The sequence below is a fragment of the Mesoplodon densirostris genome, chromosome 4, assembly GCF_025265405.1.
Source record: "Mesoplodon densirostris isolate mMesDen1 chromosome 4, mMesDen1 primary haplotype, whole genome shotgun sequence".
Lineage (NCBI taxonomy): Eukaryota > Metazoa > Chordata > Mammalia > Artiodactyla > Ziphiidae > Mesoplodon > Mesoplodon densirostris.
This window is the reverse complement of record NC_082664.1, coordinates 98239791-98257600: the sequence shown is the minus strand read 5'-3', so window position 1 is coordinate 98257600 and position 17810 is coordinate 98239791. Positions and strand designations below refer to the sequence as shown.

Below are 17810 nucleotides of genomic sequence, written 5' to 3'. Positions count from 1 at the left end.
TTTCCTCCTGGGCCTGGCAGGCTGGGAACAGAATACAGACAGAGGCACTGGAGCATGTGGCCTGTTATGGCCTGGAGTTTAGCTGCCTGGGTGGTAACTGAATGGGTGTGCCAGGGTGTGTAGGGACTGGAGTGATCCTCCCAGAACTGAGAGAAGGGCCCTTGGGGTATGCAAGCAACACCAACGTTGGGCTTGGCACAGATGCAAGAGAGGGGTTATGGAGTAGATGTGAGATGGGTGTGCTGGGGCAGGGTGTGTTGAAGCATGTTGGGCCCTGGCTGTTGACTGAGAATCTGGGTGTCAAGGGCTAGGAGAACAGAAAGGCCTGTGGGTCCGCAGGAGCCATGAAGATGTGACTGCAAACAGGATCCAACCTGGGGGAGACCGAAGAGTCCAAGGTGACTCCTGCAGCGAGGCGATGAGGGGGCAGGTCTGGGACTCCCATTCAGGAATACATGGTCAGCTGTAGCCACTCCTGGGTGTTCACCTGGATTTGTCCAGTGCCATCTTTGTCAAGAGATTTGAAGGCACGGAACATGGCATCCGGTCTGACCAGGCAGCTGATGAAGTTGTCAGAATCCATGTTCCCTCCCTCATCTGAGGAGTGTCGGATGATCATGTTGTAGAGATGCTCATTCAGGCCGAATCCTGCTGCCTCAAAGGCCCCTGGGAGTTCACTGCTGCCAATGGTCCCTGAACAGTCAATGTCAAATTGTTTGTATATGGCCTGCCACTTTTTTTTTTTTTTTTTTTTGCGGTACGCGGGCCTCTCACTGCTGTGGCCTCTCCCGCTGCAGAGCACAGGCTCCGGACGCGCAGGCTCAGCGGCCATGGCTCTCAGGCCCAGCCGCTCTGCCGCATGTGGGATCCTCCCGGACCGGGACATGAACCCGTGTCCCCTGCATCGGCAGGCGGACTCTCAACCACTGCACCCTCGGGGAAGCCCGGCCTGCCACTTTTTGATGTTGTTCCACAAGTACGTGAATTCCTCGAAGCCCAGCTTGCCGGTCGTGTCACCACCATGCTGTGACATGTGTCAACGCCAATACCATCAGTCTTCAGATCAGGATGTCGGGTCACGACTTTGTTGAGAATGTTCATGAGTTCTGTGGCACTGACCTCCATGTCCTCTCTAGCCAGCTGGGCAAAGGCCTCCGGAACTGCCGTGCCTTCTCACTCTCATTGGCCTCGATGTTGGGGTAATGCGTGCGAGGGGGCGGGGGCTCTGGGTTGTACTGCGCAGGCGCCTCGCTAATGGCGCTAATGACCCCGCCCAGTATGCGCACGCAGTTCCACGCAGTTGCCGGCAGCCGCCGCTTCCTTCTCTTCTGCCGCCGCCGCCTCGGGCCCACTGACCAGGCCTCCGAGCACATTCCCTAAGGCCCCCGCCCAGGCCCCCGCCTCCCCCGCCGCCTCTTCCACCCTTCCAGACCGAGTTAACCAGGAACATGGCTGTGACTCAAGATTCTGCCTCGCTCGCGCGTCGGCCGGTCAGCTAGTCTCCATATTCTTATTTTTACTCTCTCTCTTGTTCTCTGTGGTGGCTGGTGGGGTAGCATAGAATTTGCTTAGGATGAATGTGCCTGTGATGTGACTTCAGTGTACTTAGTACAGTGGGAAGCCTAGAACTAAGCAAGGCTCATGTCAGATGAGACCACCCCCACTGGCCTCGGGGGTATCTTATGAATCTTGAGGAGAGATGCAGGCTCTGTCTCCACTGCATGTAGGTGAAAAACTTGGGGATGGCAAGGCACTAGATGTATGTTTCCACCTGCTTTTACCTTCATGAATATATATGTATGGTGTGTGTGTTTTCACACTCATGCATGTTGAAGCTCAATTCCACATTCTGGTTGGTTGTCAAAATGTTGACCATTTGACCAAAATGTGGACTGGCTCGTTTCACTTAGAAGAGAGGTGTAATTGACTAGGTTCAGCTAGGTGTAAACTGAATGTGTGCTTGCAGTGGAGCCTTGAAATCAGAATGAATAAAGGTAGAGCATATGTGGTTTGCATGCGTTCTGAGTTACCATCTGCTGCTTTACATACTTGCTAATAATCAGAGCCTTAGCTCCGGAGAAACTATAGCACTTTGGGGAAATCTGGAGAAAATAGACTGAATTAGGTAGCAAGATCCAGATGGCACCATGGGTAAAGATGCCTTTTTGGGGACTTCCCTGGTGATCCAGTGGTTAAGACTCTGCTTCCACTGAAGCGGGTGCAGGTTCAGTCCCTGGTCAGGGAACTAATACCCTGCATGCAGAGCAGTGCGGTCAAGGAAGAACCAAAAACAAGTTGCCTTTTTGAAGTTTCTAGTCCTGTAGTCGCAAAGGATATGGGTCCTATTAATAGGATGCTGAAAAGCTGGTTCATCGTTGGGGATCTCCTTCTTTGCCTAGGATGACCAAGGATCCAGGGTGCCATATTGGCAGAAGCTGATGCAAGAGAAATGTATAGCCTGATAGGTCATAGTCCATGGAACTACCAATTTCTCTTACTCCCATTCTTAGTTTTATGAATATTGAAAAAACCCACAAAACCAGGCAGTAGATTTTCTATTTTGTCCTTTCTTGCTCACTTGATCTTTTTGCTTTGGTGGCAGGTGTCATGAAGGTAGCAAAAAAGGCAGAAAAGAATAATCCCTATTTTTTATATTTGCAAGAACGCACAGAATAATTATCTGCTTTTTCTTCCCTCTCCCCACCCTTTCCCCCAATGAAACCCCAAAGCACAATGGACAAGAAAGCCAACGTTGTAAATGTTCAAAGGTGGAATTACATCTTCTGGTGTCCTGGTGTATTCTGCATTATAATGCAGCCTTGAGGATAACATTTCTCAGGAAAGCCTGCACAGCTGTCTCAGTATTAAGAGGCAAGGAGGGAGTGTAACTGGCAGCGTATGGGGAAAATATTGCTTGGAATGTACTTCTGGGTGCAAATTACTTTGATACTGTTCTCTGAAGTATCAACATTGGTGCTTCATCTTTGACAAAGGAAAATGTGGATTGTCAGGCCGTAAGAAGCTGAACCACATTTGGGGTGACAAATGTATTCCTTTGGGAAGAAAGTCTTGTGTAGTGGAAAGAACAAAGGCCTTGCAGGCAGATCTGGGTTTGAGTCCTGTACTGGCCACTTATTAGCCTTTTGACCTTTGACAAATGGCTTTTTCTAAGCTTTTGTTCTTTCATCCACACAATGGGTTGTTACAGTGATAACAAGATGACATACATTGTGTTGAGTTGGAACTCTGTATAGGGTAGTGATTGCTAAGAAACCGTCTGGCAGGCAGAAAGGAAAGGAGGAGCTGGACTCTGTGTTATCTGGAGAGAGGCAGGGGTTGAGGAACCCAGATTTGGGTAATAAAATATATGTCTCTAATAAAATCCCAGGAAGAACAGAATTATTCACATTTTCCTCTGTTTTCTAGTTCATTGACTCTATAGCCTTCATTTTCAGACACAGCAAGGAAAGGCCTATGGCATAGATGCCACAATTAGGAGGCAGATGGATTAGCCTAGATGTTGGTGATTTGGGCTCATGACCTGGCAGTAAGCTCACTTCTCTATTTCTCCGTTTTCTAAATTTTGCTTACCAGGTGTTTCAAGTGAAGGACGTTTTGCTAGTGTATAACACCAAAGGTTTATGGCATCTCGAACCCTAAATGACTGTTTTCCCCACCTTTCCCTCATTCTTGTCTCTTCTCCTTTCTCTTGTAGAAATCATTATCGTCAGAGCGCAGCCATCACAGGGGCAGAGTCTGGGAAGTGCTATTACACCCTCACCTTTGCCGTCACCTTCCTGCATGCCGAGGATGTCTGCTACCTGGCCTACCACTATCCCTACACCTACACCGCCCTCATGGTAACTTCCTCTCTACAGCCTTATGGAGGCCCAACTGAAGGGGCTCTTGGAGGTTTTCCTGGAAACATTCAGGAGACCCTGTCATCCTGGTGGGGACTTCAGCCTTCCAAGGGATCCAGGGTTTGTTGTCACTAACTTGGTGGCTTTCTATTTGTCCCTTTTCCTTCCTTGGACAGAGTTCGAGGCTGAGGTCCTGACCAGTGACATTCTGGAGGCCCCAGTGGCATATAGTGCTCTTCATCTGTAGGTTGAGTGTGGGAGGGGGAGGGCAGGGGGACATTTCTTAGGGGCTCTATCTTTAAAAAGCCCTCAAATTAAGCAAGGATAAATGAGATTGGAATGAGATCATTCCGTTGAAATGGGGTAAAACCATGCAGGTCAGCTGAGATGCAGATTTAAAGGACATAGACACATTGAGAGGAGTGAAGCAGAGGCTGAGGAGGTGAAGCTTGGAAAAACTCCCTGAGTTCACCTGAAAGCTGCGGAGGTGAAGCTTGGAAAAACTCCCTGAGTTCACCTGACAGCTGCTTCCCCATTTCCGGTGGTTCCCATGGCCACGGGCTGGAGGCTGTTAGCAGGATCCAGGGCAGACAAGAAGGGTGGAACAATAAAGTATTGAATCACTGCAAATGAGGGTCACAATCTTTTTATGAGAGGAGGGTCGTGTCAACCTGTCCAAACTCGAAGTCAGCATTCCGATGTCCTATCAGACCCTGCACAGGGCTCATTTGACCAACCTGAGCAAACTGCTTAAACCATGCAGTTTCCTGTCATTTGAGAAAGTTGGCAAACCATCCCTTTCCCCTAGCTATTTCATGGATATCCTGAGGATTAATGAGCTAAAGTATCTCTTATAAAATACTTTCACCCTCTTCATTAATGCAAAATGTTATTAGCATATTCATAATAATATGTGTATAAGCAAACAGATATATCACTTAGCCTGAAGGATGAGCATTTTCATTGCAAGTCTGTGATGGGAGTTGGAAAAGACGATAACCAAGAACATCTTTCCCCTCAGAAGGAATGTTCAAGTATAAATACAATTTTTTCTGCATTGAGAAGGCGTACCTTCAACCACTTGGCTAACTGCTTCATAAAAGGACATCTGCCCTTCTCTCCATAGGTTGGTTTGCCTAAAGAGAGATTCTTTTTTTTTTTCCTTTTTTTTTACTATTTCCCAGACTGGAAAAGATATACGACTAGTATTATTTGCGTACAGCACTTAGAGATCTCAAGAACTTAATCCAAGAAATGTGCATCACAACCTTTGCTGTAACAAGGCATGTTGTTGTAAAACTTGCTCATTGCCTTTAGGGACTTACAACAGGCAAGATTCATGATCCCCTTCAACAGCTGTTCTTATTGTCTCGCCTGTGAAACCCTGCACGTGAAAAGTCTTGGGGAAGAGGATTCCTTTTTGAATGCGTGTTTGCCTTTTCCGTCCGGGGGAATGATCCATGGTTCCAAGACACTATTCTTTACCCTTGTTAGAATATCTTTGACCTCCTGGAGATTCTCAGTGGTAATTAGTCTAAAAGTTTAGAATACAAAGGGGCTTGGGGAATTGTCTAATTCACCTTTATCATTTATAGATGGAAAAACTGAAGCCTAGAAATCTCACATGTAGCTAGTGGCCAAGCAGGGAACAGAGTACTGGCCTTTGACATCTATTCCTGTCTGAATAGAAAGTCTGAAACTCCTTCAGCCGGCCTTGACTGCATCTGGCTTCTTACTTTGAATTTCAGACTTTGAATCAGCTTGTAGGCACTTAGCAAGGACCCATCAAAGCATCTTAGAATAAAAATGGGATCATGTTTGGGGAACAACACTCTTCTCACCTGAACCACATCCATAGCACCCAGAGTTATAGACAAACATCTTGGGTTGATGACTTGAACTCAACCATTCGAGGTTATATAATCACACAACCTGATGATTATATGCACCTATAAAAGTGGGCTGCCATTGCCGTAACTACTGTATGTCATAGCTTTTGTCTTTGGGACCACTCAGTACTCTTTTTTTTTTTTTTTTTTTTTTTTTTTTTTGCTGTACGCGGGCCTCTCACTGCTGTGGCCTCTCCCGTTGCGGAGCACAGGCTCCGGACACACAGGCTCCGCGGCCATGGCTCGCGGGCCCAGCCGCTCCGCGGCATGTGGGATCTTCCGGGATCGGGGCACGAACCCGTGTCCCCTGCATCGGCAGGCGGACTCTCAACCACTGCGCCACCAGGGAAGCCCCACTCAGTACTCTTGTCAGACTAAAGCACAAGGTCTAAAGTTTACAATCAACAAATAGTTTAGGAGCCACTGAGGTCAAGTTGGGGATAATTTCATATTGAGGGGGGACAAAAATTCAAGAAAAGAAGACCCCACCATCACTTGATCTCAGTGAGAGGAAGAGAGAGGTCTTGTTCATTGATGCTTATTGGCTTGTTACTTTGCCTACTGACTGAACCTCTTCCCACTAGGAAGAGGACAGTTAATGAGAAAGAGAGACAGGAAAAGGGTAGCTTTTCATTTCTTCTAAATGAGTAGAACAGAATAAGAAAGACAATTTGTTCCTTGAAGTAAAAAATGTATCTACTCAGTTTTAGGTTTTACATTTCCAGTAATGCGTGGGCTTTGTGTTCTCCAGGTTTAAGATGATAATTGACTCTGTGACTTCTCTTAAAAAACTCTTGCTCCCATCATGAACAAAATAAGTACATTCTGTAATGCACAGTGGTCATTTTTATTTTTGGACATGTCCTAAGGAGAAACAGTTTTCTTCCAACAGATGAGTGATAAATGTGAATGATACCCCAAGGGCAGAATTAACTGGATGTTACTTGGGGGTTATGCTGAGGGGTGGAAAATATATTTCTGTGTGGAATTCACAATTGTGTAAATTTTTATAGCAGAGGACACGTATTTTGGAGGTTTTTCAACATGAATATAATTTTGCAACCTTAAAAGTTTTATTATTCTCTTGTAATAAGGGAATTAGTATTTGGATCTTTCAAATTGCTATCTTCCAGATGCTTGCCAGGAACTCTGTTGGATAATTGTCCAAATTATAGTATTAAAATAAAGCTGAAAGAAAGAAATACAATATTATTGTAATTATGAAGCAAGCAAAAGGAGTTCTATTTAATCATCCATCTCAAGGTATCAATAATTGCAGTGATTGTTAAAGTGTTGTTAGCAATCCTTGTTAAAGTATTTGGATTATGTTCTGGATTGCCCCTAGGTAGCCAGGAGTATTGGTTGAAAATGGCACCCCAAGAGAGTTTCTGATGGACATTTTAGAGAGTAAGAAAATGGGACCTCACTGAGAACTTACAACTACATGAGTGGGCAAGAGATAAGAAAAGTGATCAGAAGTAGGATCCATGTGTTGGGAGAGCTTAAGGCTTTTGGAGGGTAGAGTAGGGTTTTCACCAGATGCATATACCCACTGTGGTAGATGCTCCCAGCATGATCTTTAGAGATAAAATGGAGTGTACTGTGGGGAGAGTAAGGGAGGGGAGGGGGAGAGAGGGAGAGAAAAAGAAAGAATTGAGAATTAGAATGCCATATTCACAATCTCTTCTAAAGGGCTCACGTTTAAAATGTGTCCAGTAGGAAATACCGACTTACATGTGGTAGATCAGAGATGCAATGAGCAAGTCATAAATCAGTGTTGTCACTTAATCAATAGACAGACACCTATCTTTGTATGGGCAAAAGGAAAGGACAGGCACCAGTAAAGGGTCCTGATGTTGAGGAGTTGAACACAAAGAGCCATTCTGGAGGAGCTGAGGTGTGTGTGGATGGATGGTGAAGTCACTGACCACAGGAACCCCTGAATTCCAGGGTTCTGAGCACAATGTAAGAACAAGTTTTGGAGTCAGACAGGCCTGGATTTGGGTCTAAGCTCTGTATTGTCTTGCAGTGTAGTCATGGACAAGCTATTTAACTTCTTTCAGCCTCAGTTTTCACATCTGTAAAATTGGAAGCATTGAAGTGGTTATTCTACGGGTTATCAAGATTACATGACTTGATACATAGCAAGTGTTAGCCAAGTGCCTACAACTAGTAAACAATATTAGGTGGTGACCCTTAGAATGTTTATTCTTTTTTTAATGAATTTATTTTTATTAATTAATTTATCCTTTTGGCTGCATTGGGTCTTTGTTGCTGCACACGGGCTTTCTCTAGTTGCGGCGAGTGGGGGTTACTCTTCATTGTGGTGCATGGGCTTCTCACTGCGGTAGCTCCTCTTGTTGCAGAGCACGGGCTCTAGGTGTGCGGGCTTCAGTAGTTGTGGCTCGTGGGCTGTAGAGAGCAGGCTCAGTAGTTGTAGTGCACAGGCTTAGTTGCTCTGCGACATGTGGGATCTTCCTGGACCAGGGATCAAACCCATGTCCCCTGCACTGGCAGGTGGATTATTCACCACTGCACAACCAGCAAAGTCCCTATTATTCTCTCTTTTATGATGATGCGTGATTATTTTCTCTGTTGGACAGATTGGAAGATACCCATTCACAATACATAATAAAATTTAAATTATGTAAAAAAAAATCCCAATAAAGGACCCCCAAAAATAAATGCAAAATCTACTGATGGTTTTCTTAGGGTGGTTGCTTATAATTATTTTTTCTTTGCTCTCTTTTCCAAATCATCAGCAATAGAACTTGGTTTATTTTTAGTGGAAAAAGGGTATTAAAGTCACTAATCAGCAAATCTGTGAATACATATCTAGAGACTAATCACTTCTCTCAGTCTCAAAGTCAATCTATGTAACTTAGGGAGAATGGTATTGGCAGACTGGGGCAGTTTGAGAAAGCTCATTAGAACCTGCTTACAGGATGTTCTCTTGTTTTTTATTTAACTTAAAGGTGTCTTTTGTGCTCTTGTGATGAGAAGCCTTCGATTCTCTGATGAGCGTGTTTAAGTGACTACGGAGAACTAGGCAGTACGCAGATAAAATAGGCCATCTCCTTAGGGGTGAGCTTTCTTCGGAATTAGTGGGGACAGGGAGTGTAGCAGTTCAGGGGATAACAATGAGAAACAAAATGATTTTTGAGTGTATAGTGCTTCTTACTTTATCAGTAGCCACCAGCAGGGTAACCTGCTGAGGTCAAGTGAAGCCTTTTATGGAAGTTTTAAGGGAGTAGCTGATAAAGCAGAGGGGGCAGAAGACGCTTGCCGAGAGGCACCAGTGAGGCTGCGGGCTGAGTTATCAGCCGGATGTCTTTCATGGGTAGGTAGGATTTTCTTTTAAGCCAGCCTCTCTGGGGGTTTCCATAATTGCCTTGAGCTCATTCCCATTTTTATAAAGAAACCCACCCCTGTGGCTTCGCAGGGCTGTTATTCCGGTTGGTTGTTGGCACACACATTCAGAAGCCCTGCTTCTCTCATCAGTGATCCCAACAATATCCAATTAGACACGGCCTTGCTGGACCTGAGATGGGGGCGTTCACCTAAAAATCATCTTCAGGAGAACAATACAAAGCCATTTTCGCAAAAGGCAAACCAACGGAAGTTTATAATTGGTTTACTTCTGGAAGTTGTCTGTGGCTGGAGCTAGAATAATGCACTAAGCACAGAGGTGTCATGTATTCGGTGGCAGGTGGAATGGTCAGAGGGACAGAGATTTCATTGAGGGGCACAGGGAGATGGCTGCATGAGCAATTACAGAAAATGGGCTTAAGCTAAAAGATATTAGGCATTTGTTGAATTGTAATATTTATAGTAATCATGAAAAGTGTCATAATAAGAAATTAATAAAGAGCTCGTAGGAGAAGAAAACTTTCAAACTTTGCTTCCTCCAGCATTGCCCGTTAACGTGACAGTGTTTTAAAGCAGTGGTCCCCAACCTTTTTGGCGTCAGGGACCAGTTTCGTGGAAAACAATTTTTCAATGGGCTGGGGGCGTGGGGATGGTTTCGGGATGATTCAAGCGCATTACATTTATTGTGCACTTTATTTCTATTATTATTACATTGTAATATATAATGAAATAATTATACAGCTCACCACAATGCTGACAGGAGGCGGAGCTCAGGCTGTAATGCAAGCGATGGGGAGCTGTTTTAATACAGATGAAGCTTCGCTGGCTCGCCCTGCTGCTCACCTCCTGCTGTGTGGCCCGGTTCCTACCAGGCCACAGACCGGTAGCGGTCCATGGCCCTGGGGTTGGGGACCCCTGTTTTAAAGGACAATGTACGTGGGCAAAAGATGGTTTTTCTTTTCTTTTTTTTTTTTTTACTTTTTTCTTTTGTATCTAATTGTGTTGGATGACTTCTACAGACAAAACTGCTTCCAAGCCTCCTCCCCTTATCTGATTTATAGAATCTAGATTTTATTTTTTTTCAAGATTTGGCAAGAAGAGCTACGGCCTGTTTGTAACTTCTGTGACATCACAGAATGATGGCCAGTACTTTTCTGGAGAAGCGTCTCTATCTCTCCCCCATCTCCCCGACATCTTGTAGCCATAATAAAATGTGAAACAAATAGCTTTGATGGCAAGAACAAAAGAAACAAAACAAAGCAAAACCCCTCAATTCAGCAGACAGTGTTTCCCAAAGCGTATTCTGCAACACTGCACGATCCTGAGATCTTTAGAGAAAGAGGGTTGAAGAGTCACATAAATTCTTGAAACACTGTTTGCTCCTTTTTCTTCTAAGAGTTCAAAATGTGTATTGGCATGTTAAAGAATCTGAACAATTCTGCAGCCATGAAAATGTTTTCATTTTCTTTAATTCACCGTATTCCAGGTGCCTTGGCTATGAATCTCCACCCCTCTATACCTCAGCACTTAATAACATCCTGAAGATTACATTTTGGGAAATGCTTCAGGAAAGGGTATTGATTTCCTAGTTTGGGGGCCTGGAATCTTGATAGTAATTGTGAGGCAGAGTCTACTCAGTTCAGATTTCAATAACTAATATTGGGAGCAACTTTCACCCAGAAATGTATGGAAGTGATTAAAATAATTTGTTTACGATCACAGAGTAAACAGAGTATCATTTAAATCCAGGGTGATCTTGACTCTTTATGAGGGTGCTGGAATTTCCTTTTACCAGCGTGGCTGAGACGGGCCGACTTTCTGATGGGATCATTTTCATTCTTGTCCTGTGCCTTCTCTCCTGGGATGCCAGATGGACACTTCTTCTATTAGCGCTTTCATTACACTGATTTAATATTTATTTTCTTTTTAATATATGAATTTCTTTCATGAGCTTCTTTTAGGAGGATGTTTTTCTATTCCTTAATGGTTTTATTTTTCCTGTTTTTAAAACCATTTTAAGTCTAACTTCATTCAATTATTGTCAGAAAATGTGGCTTGTATAATATCTGCTTTTTAAAAAAAATTTAGTGAATATTTTTTATAGTCCTGCATATGATTAATTTTTGTTATAGTTCCCTGAACGTTTGAGAAAAAATAAAGGATGCTCTCTGTAAAGACAGCTTGACATATATCTATAAAAAACAATATTGTTCAAATACTCTATATCATTTTTTTTGCAATTGGTTTATTCAAGACTGAGGTACTGTTTTAAAGCCTCCCACTCTTAGTACAATTATTTCCCTTTCTGCCATTTTTGTGCTGTACATTTCAATTCTGTGTTATTTGATTCTTAAGATTTATGAGCTTTTTATGTTCATTGTGAATTGTGCCCTTTATCAAAATAAGATTTTTAAATCCCATTTAATGCACTTGGTCTTGACTATGACTTTGTCATAGATCACTCTTGCCAGGCCTGCTTTAATTTATGTTTGCTTAACCATTTAGTTTCAGTATTTCTCTTTTAAAATATTTTAGTGGAGGCAAACAGAACAAGAAGATAATTCAGGAGTGTTTTTCATACACATCATGGGTCTTTCTTTAATTCTCTTTGAAAGTTCCTTTTATATACAATAGGCAGTGGGATTTTAAAAAAACTAATCTGAAAGTTTTTGTCATTTAATAAGGCTGTTTAACCTATTTATACTCAAGACAATTTTTGGTGTTACTTCTGTCATTTTGGTTTTGTGCTATTTTCCATGCTTCACTGCTTTTCTTTCTTTTTTTCTCTCCCCCTTCCCCCATCCCTCCCTTCTTTCCTTCCTTCCTTCCTTCCTTCTTTCCTTCTTTCTTTCCTTCCTTCCCTTTCTCTCTCTCTCTTTCTTTCTCTTTTATGCAACATGGAGTGACCATGTTTTCTTTGATTATTTTTTCTGCAGTGTTTATAATTCTACTAGTGTTTCCCTTTTAGTTCTTAAAAAAAATTTGAACTACATTTCCTCATCAAAAGTAACAGCTAATATTGAGTGTTTCCTGTATGACAGCACTTCTCATACACAATAAACTGCTAAATTATAGCAATCATTGAATGACATAGGTAATGCCATTTTATATACATGTTAAAGATGAGAAAACTGAGTTACAGAGAGGTTAAGTACAGAATTTCCACGACTCTTCTAGAATCCACAACCAAACTTTGAACCCAGGCAGTCTGATTCCAGAGCCTGCCCACTTAGTCATCTTGCTATTCTGCCTTTCCATTTTCAAGAATTAAATAATATGATGTTCATGTAAGTTGAAAAGTTAGTATTTTGTTTTACTTTATTCCTTACTTACACATTTCTTTTTACTTTCATTTTAGAACCAGATGATGAGATTAACATTTGATAATATGTGTTTTCTCCCTCAAAAATTATTTTTTATATTTGTATTATGTAGTAGCTGTGTTTTCCAATAGTCATTTAGACAAAACTTGTTTAACTGAACTGTCCCTTGATACCATTCTTTAGTTGGATTTGGGGCAGCTGAAATTTGTCTTCAAGTTATTATTGTCAATAAAGATAAGATGATATGTTTTCTGAGCTCTTGCCTAACTGAGCATGTATGAGCAGAAATTCATGAGCAAAACCTTGGCTGGTTATAGGTTTACTTGATTATAATCCTGTGTACTTTCAAACTCTAAGCAGGGCCTTTGTGTTTGTGTGTATACCATTAGTTAGCCTCCTTGTCTCCTCAGGGGTGTGAGACTACCACCTGATCTCCAGTGCTGTTGCATCACAGCAATGTGTGGCATTCATTAGCACTTGACAAACAACCAGAAGACTGAAGTACAAAGGTTTGGTCCGATAAATGGGCCTTTGCTGAATCTCATCTTGAACCTGGGGTAGCCATGATCCTTCTAATTCCTTTTCTTAGTATTGTGTCAAATGCTGGCTCCAAGAAATATCACCAGAACAACCTGTTTCTAACATAGACCTAAGTGTATTGTGTACCTTGGTGTTTTAGATAGAATAGTGCCCACCGCCCACCCCAAGATGTTCATATTCTAATCCCTGGAACCTGTGAGGATGTTACTTTATGTGGCACAAAGGACTTTGCAGGTGTGATTAAGTTAAGCCTCTTGAGATGGGGAGATTATGTTGAACTATTAGACTGGGTCCAATGTAATCACAAGGGTCCTTAGCCATGAACGAGTGAGACAAAAGAGTCAGAGTCAGAGAAGGAGATTTGACCACGGAAGCCAGGGTAGGAATGATGTGATTGCTGGCTTTGAATGTGGAGGCAGACACCATGGGATAAGGAAAGCAGCTGACCTCCAGAAGCTGGAAAAGGCAAGAAAATGAATTACCTTATAGAGCCTCCAGAAGGAGCGCACTCCTGCCAAGACCTTGGATTTTTGCACAGTAAAACCCATTTTGGACTTTTGACCTCTGGAACTGTAATACGATAAACTCGTGTTGTCTTCATCCACCAAATTTGTGGTAATTTGTTACAGAAGTGATAGGGAACTAATCTATTTGATAAGGGAGAATGTGATAGAGTCTTGATAGTGTCTCAAAGGGGGAAGGGCAAAGCTGGAGTATTTATTAAGACTTTAAAGTTTTGTTAAGGTCAGGTATTTTAGTGTAGGGGCTTGATTAGCATTGGGTAAAGATCATGATATAATGGTTAAAGATTGGTGGACACTGTAAGGCAAGAATCTTGAGGAGAGGGGTTCAGAGGGTCTTGGATCAATTCATTGATACTTTCTATTGAAGAGTTGATGAGATGTTCCTGAAAAATAATAAATTTATGAAAAATAGATTTATTTGTAATTTCTATTTTCCTGGGCAAGAGTTTCCTAGGACATTAAACTTATGTTGATGCAGACAGAGAATAATAAATTCATATTAATCTAGGAAACAGGCTGTGTGGAGGCAGATGATTTGGGGTCTCAGTTGTAAGGAGGATAGGATTCAGAGTCAAATTTTCAGGTATCCCTGAAGCTGTAGGAAAGGCCACAGAATCATCTGGTAATCTTTTCTTTCCTTGGAACTTTTTCGTTTTCCTTGTAAGTCAAATATTTCAATAGCATACAAGTAGATTTTAGTCTATTCCTACCCAGATGCTAAGATTTTTACTTAACTTAGAAAATTCTTTCTCTTATTTCCCAGTGTATTGGTTTTCTATTGCTGCGGTAAGAAATTATCACAAATTTGGTAGCTTAAACAATTAAAAAAATTAACTTACAGCTCTTTTGGTGAGAAGTTCAACATGGATAAAAATCACTGGGCAAAAATCAAGGTATTGGGGCTGTGTTCCTTCTGGAGGATGGTGGAGGAGAATCTATTTCCTTGCCTTTTCCAGCTTTTAGAGGACACCGCATTCCTCAACTTTTTACCCCTTTACCCCCCAGCATGGCAGGCTGAGTCCTTTGCATGTAGTTCTGGTCCTTTGTGGCTGGGGAATGTTCTCTGCTTTTAAGTACTTTTGATTAGATTGGCCCCAACTGGTTAATGCAGGATAATCCCCCCACGTCAGATAGACCTCAGTCTTAAACATATCTGTGAAGTCCCTTTTGCCATGTAAGGTAACATATTGACAGGGTCTGAAGATTAGGGCATGGACATCTTTGGGGGAGCCATTTATTCTGCCTAGCACCTCTGTAGTACATCTTTTTCACATGTAAACACTTCCTCTACCTTTTGAAGGCATTACTCCATTTTTCATAAAATATATTATGAATCTTTTATAAATATTTTCATAGGAGCCATGTTTGTTTCATTTGTCTAGCAGACATGTTATTTGTTAAATAACAAGGTGGGCAGTTTTTCCTCGGCCCTCTTAATACCTATTTGAATATGTTAATACCTATTTGATCTTTAGCTGGAAGGACTATTGTGTGCACTGGCGTTCTTGTGTTAGAGAAGGACCGCTTCCCTTTCACTGGTTACTGAAGTCACCGTGTCCCTGTTGTTAGGGTATGCAGTGTGGTTGGGAGGCAATCTCTTAACACCTTTATGACTAAGTCCACTGTTTGGGTTATGGAAAGTATCTTCAGAGGTCTTAAAGATTGTTGACCAAGAACCCTATTTTCAGTGGTTACCCCATTTTGGTATCTTTCTGCATTTTAAATGAGTGTTTAAATGGGAAGGTAAGGTAGGGAAAATCAGTTGCTACCAGTTAGTGGTTCTCTTTGCTTAGCATTCTCCCTGGATCAGTTGCTTTCTATTTTCCTTCAATATGCTCCCAGCCCTCCTTATATTGCATGATTCTAAAGTAATCTGCACTGCTGAAGCTCTGTCTCATGTTCCCGAGTGTCCTGCATGTACTCTGTCTTCATGGTAACAGCTTTCTTTACATGCAACTGTCATGGGAAGAATGTTGTCTGCCCCTGTTCTTTTGCTTTCAGTGCAACTTGAAAACAGATATTCTACTGTGCAGACATAGGCAGGCATGCTGCTTCCTGTTCAGCCTCACTGAACTTCTTCCGGGGAGTAGGAAGAGCACCCTTTTAAACCACTTAATGCCCACGGTCAGGCAGATTAGGTTAACAAAAATACTTCTAGGGGCTTCCCTGGTGGCGCAGTGGTTGAGAGTCCGCCTGCCGATGCAGGGGACACGGGTTCATACCCCGGTCCGAGAAGATCCCACATGCCGCGGAGCGGCTGGGCCTGTGAGTCATGGCCGCTGAGCCTGCGCGTCCGGAGCCTGTGCTCCGCAGCGGGAGAGGCCACAGCAGTAAGAGGCCCACGTACGGCAAAAACAAACAAACAAACTTCTAAACTATAAGGAGTTAAATGAATATAAGCTTTGTTGCTGTTTTCACCTATTGTTATTATCAAAAATCTTAATATGCACTTCTGTTTCATCTGTGCTCCAGACTCACCTTGACGTTCTGGAAAAAAGCGTGAACCCCAAGCAGGTCTACTTCCGTCAGGAGGTTCTCTGCCAGACACTAGGAGGGAATTCATGCCTATTGGTGACCGTCACTGCCATGCCCGAATCTAACAGCACTGACCACCTGGAGCAGCTCCGTGAGTAAACGACAGACCCTCTTCTTTGAAGATTTGGTGGTGAGGGTGGGGGTCCTCAGAGTCTTGGAAGCACTCTGTCCCTTGGAGATCAGAAGCTCCATAAAGCGTTGGGGACTGGTCTACCTTTATAGAAACCCAACTCTTCTTGATATGACAAAAGGGTAAATATTCATGTTGCTCTGTTATCAAAGGGAGAAAACAATAAATTGCAAATTGTCAGAAAGATGAAATGACTTGTTGGAATTGAGAGCAGTTTACAAGTGACAGTCACTTCTGCTAAAACAGAACCAGGACTGGAAAATGAATCACATTTTTCAACTTCTAATCCAGGGACTTTTCTCACCATGCTCACTCCCGTTATACTACGCTCACGGTCAGTCAAGGTTAGGAAAGGAAGGAAGTTGAGGGTTGGAGGACTGGCTGAAGAATTCCCTTGATGACCTGGATTACAGTTTGGATCAGAAGAGCTGACAGTGTGGAGGAGGCTGTAGCCAAGAACTGTAAAACCAAACCAGAACACACAGGCATACACACACACACAGACACACTCTCACAGACACACAAATGCCCATTTAATATTAGAGTCCTGAGCACAAATGTGATTTGCTTGTAACCAACCAGCTTTTTCTTTTTTTAAAACATCTTTATTGGAGTAAAATTGCTTTACAATGTTGTGTTAGTTTCTGCTGTATAACAAAGTGAATCAACTATATGTGTACATATATCCCCATATCCCCTCCCTCTTGCGTCTCCCTCCCACACTCCCTATCCCACCCCTCTAGGTGGTCATAAAGCACCGAGCTGCTCTCCCTGTGCTATGCAGCTGCTTCCCACTAGCTATCTGTTTTACATTTCATAGTGTATATATGACAGTGCTACTCTGTCACTTCGTCCCAGCTTACCCTTCTCCCTCCCCGTGTCCTCAAGTCCATTCTCTACGTCTGTGTCTTTATTCCTGTCCTGCCCCTAGGTTCATCAGAACCAGGTGGGTTTTTTTGGGGTTTTTTTATTGCAGATATGTGTGTTAGCATACGGTACTTGTTTTTCTCTTTCTGGCTTACTTCACTCTGTATGACAGACTCTCAGTCCATCCACCTCACTACAGATAGTTCAATTTTGTTTCTTTTTCTGGATGAGTAATATTCCATTGTATATATGTACCACATCTTCTTTATCCATTCATATGTTGATGGACACTTAGGTTGCTTCCATATCCTGGATATTGTAAATAGTGCTGCAATGAACATTGTGGAACATGTCTCTTTTTGAATTATGGTATTCTCAGAGTATATGCCCAGTAGTGGGATTGCTGGATCATATGGTAGTTCTATTTTTAGATTTTTAAGGAACCTCCATACTGTTCTCCATAGTGGCTATATGAATTTACATTCCTACCAACAGTGCAAGAGGGTTCCCTTTTCTCCACACCCTCTCCAGCATTTATTGTTTGTAGATTTTTTGATGATGACCATTCTGACCGGTGTGAGGTGATACCTCATTGTAGTTTTGATTAGCATTTCTCTAATGATTAGTGATGTTGAGCATCCTTTCGTGTGTTTGTTAGCAATCTGTATATCTTCTTTGGAGAAATGTCTATTTAGGTCTTCTGCCCACTTTTGGATTGGCTTGTTTGCTTTTTGATATTGAGCTGCATGAGCTGCTTCTGTATTTTGGAGATT

The 17810-nt window shown here is 42.5% G+C and overlaps 1 protein-coding gene and 1 pseudogene across 1 annotated transcript in view; one reads left to right on the top strand and one right to left on the bottom strand.

Moving 5' to 3' along the window:
• The window catches only part of LOC132488543 (A-kinase anchor protein 13-like), a 139171-nt gene that overhangs the window by 53228 nt on the left and 68133 nt on the right, over window positions 1-17810 (top strand). The window contains 2 exon segments of the mRNA XM_060096842.1: window positions 3716-3860; window positions 15978-16131. Coding sequence (XP_059952825.1) covers window positions 3716-3860; window positions 15978-16131 — 299 coding nt within the window.
• LOC132487410 (calpain small subunit 1-like) lies at window positions 350-1450 on the bottom strand (annotated as a pseudogene).